The 9,224-nt window shown below is 37.4% G+C and overlaps 1 protein-coding gene and 1 long non-coding RNA gene across 6 annotated transcripts in view; both read left to right on the top strand.

Moving 5' to 3' along the window:
- The window catches only part of LOC103132128 (interaptin-like), a 15,509-nt gene extending 9,690 nt beyond the window's left edge, over nucleotides 1-5,819 (top strand). For 3 of the 5 annotated variants that reach the window (XM_016667162.1, XM_007543874.2, XM_016667161.1), the window contains 9 exons: nucleotides 65-106; nucleotides 524-559; nucleotides 2,840-2,887; nucleotides 3,921-3,968; nucleotides 4,082-4,129; nucleotides 4,197-4,377; nucleotides 4,458-4,559; nucleotides 4,645-4,722; nucleotides 4,816-5,819. In XM_016667162.1, the coding sequence (XP_016522648.1) occupies nucleotides 65-106; nucleotides 524-559; nucleotides 2,840-2,887; nucleotides 3,921-3,968; nucleotides 4,082-4,129; nucleotides 4,197-4,377; nucleotides 4,458-4,559; nucleotides 4,645-4,722; nucleotides 4,816-5,013 (781 nt within the window). In that variant the 3' untranslated portion in view covers nucleotides 5,014-5,819. The remainder of the gene's footprint in view (nucleotides 1-64; nucleotides 107-523; nucleotides 560-2,839; nucleotides 2,888-3,920; nucleotides 3,969-4,081; nucleotides 4,130-4,196; nucleotides 4,378-4,457; nucleotides 4,560-4,644; nucleotides 4,723-4,815) is intronic. The other 2 variants (XM_016667164.1, XM_016667163.1) reach the window with 1 other exon arrangement.
- Nucleotides 5,820-7,329: 1,510 nt separating this feature from the next.
- The window catches only part of LOC107835026 (uncharacterized), a 3,379-nt gene continuing 1,484 nt past the window's right edge, over nucleotides 7,330-9,224 (top strand). The window contains exons 1-2 of the long non-coding RNA XR_001660855.1: nucleotides 7,330-7,595; nucleotides 7,848-7,853. This is a non-coding gene — a long non-coding RNA (uncharacterized LOC107835026). The remainder of the gene's footprint in view (nucleotides 7,596-7,847; nucleotides 7,854-9,224) is intronic.

Raw genomic sequence — 9,224 nt, 5'->3', positions numbered from 1 at the left:
GTAAAGTTTAGTTTTAAACTAAATACTAAATAAATACTAAATTGTTTATGTTTTTCTTCTCCAGCATGGCTAAGTCCGAGAGCATTAAAGTACAGAAATCAGAAAGGTACTGTTCACACACAACAAGCTGATGGGCCACATTAAAGTTTAGTCTTCAAGCTGTGTAACAGTTTGCTGATGATGTCAGAAATTAAAAAACATACTGCCAGATTTGTGGTTTTTACTGCAATTGATAAACATTTTTTAAATTTGAGACTTTCATTTGTAGCTTTCACTGTTGGGCTTAAATTATCTTTTTCTTTCTGTAGAAATATTCTAAAACAAGAACGAGAATGGAAATCAGTTAGTCAGCAGTATTGTTCACATACAAGCTAAAAAACTACTTTTAAACTATTAATGTTCATTATTTTTAAATCATAAAACGTATTGCTGGTCATGTGGACATAAAAACTGTCAGATATTCAGTCATTTTACAACAGAATCTGTGTTTTGAAGGGTTTTAATGTGTTTTGTTTCTGAACAGCCTGTTTGAATCCCGTGATGAACTACGTAAGGCGAGGTCAGTGATTCACTGAGTCAGTTGTTGCTGTCAATCACAAAAGTGAGAAAAGATAAACAATAAAAACAGATGGCAAGCTCTAACTACACACATACAGGTCATCAAGCCCTTTCCCATGAGAGCGATTTCTCCCAAGGGTGGAAGGAACAATCAGTTCCAAAAGCCAAAAAGTCTTCACGCAGACAAGAAAATCACATCAATGCTGATTAATATAAAACTGATTAATGGATTAAAGTAATAATGAAAATGACAACACAGAAAATCCCCAACAGATTTTAATCTGTTATTTTTTTATAACAGTTTGACTGAAACAAATAAACTCCTTTTGGCAAGGTCATTAGTTTCCTCAATCAGTTTCTCAATCACATTTTGTATTAACTGATCATTGGATCCAGCTATTTTGAGTTAATGTAAAGACAAAATATTTGATCATTTTTCAGCATTAAAGCTTGTTGTATATTTAACCAAATGTCATTTTTTTCTGAAAGTAATTTACATTAAGGGGTTCTGGTCAGGTCCTGAAAATGGTTAATGGACCTCGGTGGTGCTTAGGATCAAAAATAAAAGAACTTCAACATGCTGCAGAAAGCAGCGTAGCAGAGAGAAAGGGGGGAAGCAGAGTAGAGGCAGATGAGTAATTGACAGCCCTAAGTCCCTCCTCCTGGTTCTGATTGGTTGTTTACAGTTAGCACTGGGGGAAGACAGAGGAGATTGTTTTCATAGAGGTCTACCTCATTCTATGCTGTCATGACACAGTAACAGTTTCAACAAATATGCAAAAAACTAATTTTTATAAGCTACTGCAGCTTATAAAAATCATTGTTTCTAGCAGTTTGACAGACATGGAGAAAAACCTCATTGAGACACAATATCTATTCTTTTTTGCCTTTTTATGTAAAATAGACATCAGTTCAAAAGAGCTACATAACATCCTGAAAATATCTCAACTCATAAGGGTTGTAACATTAGTGCAATTATCAATATATTTGTTTTATTACAGTAACATGAAGCATTTTGCTTTAACTGAACCTCTTTGTGGAAAAAAAACCCCATCAAGAACTGTCTTCCTCCAAAGACAAATACTTTAAAATAGACAAAAATGAAAGGATTCAAATGATTGAAAATATTTTCGGTAAAGCATCCCAAGAAATTTAAGAATGTTAGGAAGTGAAATATGAGAAGATCACTCTTCTTATTTCTGTTACAAAATGGCAGAACAGCTTTTTATTTCCATAAAGACTGTCATGAAACCTGGTTGGGACTGATTGAGATCTTTTCAGGACACAGAAAACCGGTTGCAGAAACCTGGTGGCAACAAGCAATCTTGTTTCATGATTTAATGTTGATTGAAACTTATGGAATCTTTGTTTTAAATGCACTAATAATTAATGTTATGAGTTATGTGATTTTGGTTGGAAAGTAAAAAAGGAAAAATCCTAAATGAATAAATGTAATGACTGCAGGTTAAATGGAAATGTCTTATACTGTGTCGCAGCAAGACAGAAACCAAACCTGAAACTGAGAACCTCCACAAGAAATTAGAAGAAATGATGTAAAGTTCCTTAGAAATTAAATTGAGTGATTCTTTAGTTTACTTATGTTTTTACATCTATTTATACCTTTGTTTTTGAAGGACTTGCATTTATTATAAAACTAAATTTTCAGTTCTTCCCACTTTGTATACTTGGCTACTTGGACTTACTTGGTGGAAAAATAATTTCCACCAAGTAAGTGGGTCAACGGAGGAGCGTTTACCGAACGCTCCTCCGAGCTTCACTCTCCAGCTGAGTTTCCACCTCATTGAGAACCCATTCGCTAAGCCTCCCTCACAAAGCTCCACCAGGCTGGTGCCACTGCGAGTCTAAAGAGCTCATTCTCCAAACTACTTCTCAGTACAAAAATCCTAAGAACGGTTTTAAATAGCATAATGGAGAAATGTTATTATGATGATGTACTGAAAGAAGAGCTTCTGAAAGAGACAAAGGTCCAATCTCAAGACATCAAAACATAACTTTTATGTTTAACATATGCAGCATTTTAATAACTGAAGGTAGGTTAGTTACCTTCACATTCACATAGTGCTATAAAACGGCACTGTGTCTGGAAAATACAAAATAATGCATTTTTCATTGATGAAAATGTAAATCATACAAGTTTAGTTAAAATGCCAACAGTTTGCCTCAGATATATCGAGAATATCTGAGGCTGGAGTTTAATGTTATTGTTTGCTCTTTATTATTTATTTAATAACTTGGTTTAATTTTTTTTTTCCCTTCATAGACGTGAATTGAAACAAGACGATGAAGAAGTGAATTTCTTCAAACAGAGGTACTATTCATGTAACAAGCTCAGCTATCGTATTTACATGCAGTTCTGGCAAATCCACATTATGGTAGACATTGCAGATAAGACAATATATATCAAATTTGATTTTTAAAAAGTGTTAACATTCCACTGAAAGTGATCCTCAAAGCTTCACCTGTGATCTAGAGCACAAACAATTGACTACAAGTGGGAGATTTAGCAAATAGTTTATTAATCCAGGAAACGGCATTCTCTATGCAGCAGGTTATCTAGCTTAGGTTTGAATAGATGGACAAAACTCTCCTGCAAGGAAATATGGAACACATTTTTTCCTCCATTATTACGTGTTGCGGAAAGTGCCTCCACTTGATGTGATGATTAGCTCAGTGAGTGGCGTGTATGTTGTGTGTGGGTGAGTGAGATGTGTGGCAGCCGTCCTCCGGTCAGAAGGGGGCGCTGCGTGCTGAAACCCGCATGCTTGAGGAGTGAGTGGGAGTTGGTATGTGTGGCGGAGTGAGTGTGGACGATGACCGGAGCAGCGGCTATTAAGAAAAGTCTGTGCAGCCTTCACCTGTTAGCTGGAGCTATTAAAGTTACTCCACAAACGGCTCCGTGCCACTGCGTGGTTCATGTTCAAAACTAGTGAGGGAGTTAACCCCGAAGTAGAGACTTGGGCCTTGGAGGAAGATCTGCCCTGTGAATCTGACAACGGTCAAAGGACTGAGCAGGAATGGTTAACGTGTAAATTGAACAAATATTAAACAATTTTTTTCTTAAAAGAGCCTTAAGACGACCCTAGTTGCGAATCAGCACAATATCAATTAACTGAACTCAACTACCTCCTACCTTCAGTCCTGCACATTCATGTCAATGATGATATTTTATGTACTTAAAGACTGCAGAAGTCAGCGCATGTGGGCTCCAGCCTCCAGCGTTGTAACCCACAGGGATGTGAACACAAAACAAAGAAAAGTCTGCTTTTTAAAATTAATCATAAAATACCATGAATAAAAAGTGATCAGAAAACTGATGATTTTCATAACATGTATCTTAACAGAATGACTCAGATGGAGACGTTTTACAAAGAGAAGCTACTTTATGCCCGGTAAGAAATTTTCTAATGTTATTTTATGTAGCTAGTACTAGCTAATATTTACCTTAATAGTTTATCTCTGCAGGTCTGTATTCGACTCAAAGCTTAATTTTTCCCCTCCACAGATTTGAAACGGCCAAAAGAGAAGAAGAACTGAAATCACTCAAAGACAGGTACATAAAGATGAAACTTCATATTTACTGACCTGCTGCATAAATAACCAAACTAACTGTCTGACAGCCTGGCAGCTCAGGTAGCTGCTTCACTGACAACAGGAGACACTGAGAGCATGAACAACCCGGTCAGTAAAACCAGACTGACTGAGATGTACGACAACCTGAAGCTGCTGCAGTGGCCAAAGGTCAAAGATCAGCTGAAGTTCAGGAAGAGGAACCCAAAGGAGGCCAAAGATCTGATTCAGGTAGATCTGATCTCAGGATGTTTACCTGCTGGGTTTAATGTCACTGTGGGTCTCACTTGATATTGAACTGATGTTTGTAGAAAACTTTTGGAAATGCATCAGATGAAATGAAGAGAAGGAGGCAGCAGATAGAAAAAATGTTCCAACTGACTGAGTCCAGCAGTGGACCGACTCCTCAGAAGGTAACTGGACTGTAGAACAGCTTTCTGCACAGAATCACTAAAGCAGCATGAGGAAGTGTGTAAGCAGCAGCTTCCTGTGTTCCAGGTTAAAGAGTACAGACAGCTAACAGTTCAGAACCTGCAGATGGCGCTGTTCCACACCAACAAAGAAGAACTTCTGAAGGTTTGTTTACAGATGATCCAGTTTGGAAACCAAACAGAACACAGAGCCATTTATAGATCAATCAGTGTCTAACATTGAACCTTTCCTTCTCAGTCTGGTTTCCCAGAATGTTTAGATGAATTTCAAGGGGAAGTGAAGGTGCATCTGAGACCTCTGACCTCTGAATGCTACTGGCTGAGCTGCTTGATGGCTTTAAACAATCCTCCTCTTCAGCCGGACTGGAAGAACCATGTTCCTGGGTTTGACTCCTGGGATATTTTTCCTAGAGAAATCAAACCATCTGTCATGTAGAGGAAGCAGATGCAGCAAAGAGGAAAACAGATCCTGACATCACTTCCTGTTTCTTATTATATTGAGGGTAATTATTCATGTGGGGTTTCTTTTGTCTTCCTTTGTATCACAACAACATGAATGAAGAAACTAGAAAAGAATGAGGAATTATTTCTCATTTGAAGCTGGAGATCTTACAGGGAAACATAGATGCTATATTTAGACAATACTTGGAGTTATTTCTGTCTTTATTCTTTCTGGACTCTGAAAAAATCCAGTGAAGATCCTTAGAAAACATCCCGCTAATTTTATAAACTTTTTGATGCTTCATCTGCATTCATGGGTATTTTATGTAGGAGATGGAATCATCTTAAAACAAAGAAACCACCTAAACCTGAGCACAGTTGGCTTTTATTTTTAAGTAATAAAAATATGTAACTTTATATCTAGTGACAAAGCTTGGTTAGAGTAACAACCAATCACAACTCTCTCCCCCATTTGTTTCCAGTTTTATTTTTGGATTCAGCCATTGTTTCATGTAAACAGATTTAGATTCTAATAAAAATATACAGAATCAGAATCTCAAACATCATTTTACTTTTTTATTAAATTCCGGGCTTCATATATTTTCACATTGCATATTTCGCATATATTGTCCATTTGATGTCACAGTAGAGCAGGGATGCCCAAAGTCGATCCTGGAGAGCCAGCATCCTGAAGGTATTCTACTTCTCTACCTGGTGGTATTAACAACCTTCTCAGTATGTCAGTGTTCTTCCTAGGCCTCTAATGAGACATTATTTGATCCAGGTACGTTAAACCAGGGAGAGAACTAAAGCATGCAGGATGTTGGCCCTCAAGGACCGACTTTGGGGACCCCTGCAGTAGATCAACAAAACACCGTGGCGCTTCAGGTCATGAGTCAAACAGTTGGATTGAATGCCTCAGTGCCTCATGAAGCTTCAGCTCACCATGACTACGTACTATGTTTAAGAAGTTTCACAGATAGACCCCAGGAGGTATTCAGGGAGACTTTGAGGAGAGGAAAGGAGTAACACTGGGCTCAGATAGTTCACACACAGGTTCACAAAGAGGGTTTGACATTACCACATGAGTTAACACTAGTGATGAGCCAAATAACACCGAAACCTCAGCACATGTGCAGAGCGAACAAGATGAAACCCTGTGTTGGAGCGGGTATCATTTTAAGGAAACCATGTGACCGATACAGTTCCCATGTTGTTTGAATGTGACTAAATTGTATTGATAAGGGAGAAACTGTCTAAACGTTTGTGGGTTTTGTTGGATGGAGGTACTTTGTGGTCTTTGCTTTGTGTTGGTTTTTGGCTCGTATTTGAATACCAGAATGAATCAACAGAGAAAGTTTTCTCCCGTTTGGGATCATTTTGATCTTATAAAGGAAAATAATTATCCCGTTCTCATTTCCACGCTTGATCATTTTTCTATTGGATTATTCAAATTTCTTTCATCATTACGTTAGGCATCAATGTACCTGACGTGATGGGGATGAACCATTTAACATGCCTGTCTTTATTTAATTTGCCTTCAATGACTTTCTAAATCCAGAAGACGTCACTGTAAGCAGGGGCTCCGCCAGGAGTCTTGGGCCCCGTGGCAAAAAGCCACCCATTCACAGCTGCTTTTACAATTTCTTGAGTCTATCTGACCCATCAAAAGCATCAGAATTTTAAAGGCTTGCAATTGCCTTGTTTCATTGGTCCAATGCTGATACTAGCACAATATTCACTGCTAGTGAAATTTACATGCGACAGTCCACATACTGCATGCAAAAAGGTTGCTTAATTTTTTCATTATTATTATTAGTTTTGACTTATTAAAATGTCTCTCCCCATCAGAAACAGTCACAGGCAATGTGCAAAACATACATGAAGCAATCCAGATTTCTAAAAGAAAAAATACTATGTAGTTGCATTTTTTTCAAGCTGCAGACTATAACTTAAGTAAAAAAATTTATTTCCACATTTGTTAAAGCTGTCACCATGTCATGACGGTTTGCTATAAAACAGATAATCTATGGAAAGACCAATCTCCTCATCCTGCTCCCTGAGCTGCCTGCTGTCTAAAGAAACGCAAAAACAACCAATCAGAACCAGGAGGACAGTCTTAGCACTGTAAATCAACCTCATTCACTCACTGCTAAGTGTGTTAATGGAAGATTTTATAAAGATTGTTTGAATTTCTGTGAGTAATACATAACTTGTTTTCATTGTGTAACTGTAAAAAGAGTAGAGAGACAGGAAAAATCCACAAAGATTCCCTGGAATGATGCTAACTTGCTTGTTGTTGAATACAGTGTTGCTCACCTTTTTCACTGGGACAGGGGGGAGAGGTTATGATGGTATCGGGGCTAGAGCTGCTGCTGACTGACTCATCTGCTGTTAAGTGTGATAAAAGGTACAGGGACTAGTTAAATATATGAATATGTTGTTAAATTCTTCCCTTCATTCATTACATGCCAGTGAAATGGAGGTAAACAGTAGTATGTAGCTAAGCTAACTATGCTAAATGGTTGACAATCTCGCACAGTCTACTCACCTTTCTTAGAGAAAAACTGGGCTATAGTATTTTTTTCTAGGCAGCATAGTAACTACCACAGTCTCTTATGAATCAGAAAGAAAGTTGATAATTTTTCATCAATTTTAAATTGATCATTTTTCCTGTAGATTTTCGAGTCAATGATATTTTAAAAGGAGAAAAAAGCTACTACAGTAACAAAATGCTTAATACTGAGACTCTGAAGGCCTCACATGTTGCCTCACCACTGGACACAATCTGTAGAAAGCTACATGAATGAACAGAAAACAGAGCACAAGAAATAAGTTCAAAACAAAAAAAAAATACCCATACAACAAGATCTTAACAAAAGTAATGAACAACCCAGAAGTGATCAGAACGGAAACAAATAGAAAACAAATGCTAGTGGACTATGATAGAAAAATTGTCACAGAATAATTATAGGACACTGAATGCCATTAAATCCAATAAAGATAATAATAATAATAATAAATTTAATTTGTACTGCACTTTTCATTAGCAAAAATCTCAAAGTGCTACACAGTGCAACTAAAATCCTAGATAAAATCAACATCATAAAAATCATGTGGAGGCAGAATAGGCTTGCTTAAATAAAAAAGTCTTAAGCCTCTTTTAAAGCCAACCAGTGGTTGCGGAGCTCTCAAATAGTCCGGGAGAGATTTCCAGAGACGGGGGGCAGCCACAGCAAATGCCTGATCTCCCATGGTCCTTAATCTAGATCAAGGAAGGTGGAGGAAGTTGCAGTCTTGTGATCGTAGAGATCTGGTGGATGAATGTGGAGTGAGAAGGTCCTTCAGATAATCCGGTGAGGTTCCGTTTAAACTCTGATGGGTGATGAGAGCAATTTTGTACTGAATTCTGTAGGTGACAGGAAGCCAATGAAGGTCATCCAGAATAGGTGTAATATGGGCAGATTTACGGGCCCTCAATAGAATTCTGGCTGCGCTGTTTTGAATATACTGAAGATTCTGAAGATGTTCTTTTGCGGATTTCAACAAACAGAAAATTGCAGTAGTCGAGCCTGGAGGAGACAAAGGCATTGACGAGAATCCAGAGAAAGAAAGAAATGGACGAATTTTGAATATATTACGAAGATGAAAGAAACAGATTTTAAACAGATGCTTAATGTGATTTTCAAATGTAAGATGATAAAAGGTGGTTGCAGAATTTGGGGACTGAAGTTATTCTTAAAGTCTTATATGGTTATTCTTAAAAGTCTTACTTGGGGAATGTTGTCTACAGATGAAACTTTTAAACTTTAAGAAGCCAAGATCATCTTTATGACTCTTCTTTATTACTGTGTTGTAAAGCAAATCCCCCTCCAGAGAGTTTCTGGTTTGATTCACAGTAAAACCTCAACAACATTAATGAACAAGCTATAAATTATCAGAATGAAAACAAATGAAAACGCAAAAAACACCAGCAGATCTGAGATCATAACAGAAAAACTGCCAGAATAATTATTGGGCACTGAAATCCACTAAATATGTAACGTTATGGCTGCAGAATTTGTGGACTGAAGGTTTTTCCCAGTGCCATACTGGGTGAAGGATGAAACAGTTAACCTTTAGGAGACAAAGATCAGTTTGATGACTCTACTTCATCCATGTCCAGTAAAATACCATCCTCCCATCACGTGAGTTTCTGTTTTAATT

This window comes from Poecilia formosa, unplaced genomic scaffold, assembly GCF_000485575.1.
Source record: "Poecilia formosa unplaced genomic scaffold, Poecilia_formosa-5.1.2 Scaffold930, whole genome shotgun sequence".
Lineage (NCBI taxonomy): Eukaryota > Metazoa > Chordata > Actinopteri > Cyprinodontiformes > Poeciliidae > Poecilia > Poecilia formosa.
The sequence above is the reverse complement of the archived record's forward strand: the minus strand, read 5'-3'. Positions and strand labels throughout refer to the sequence as shown.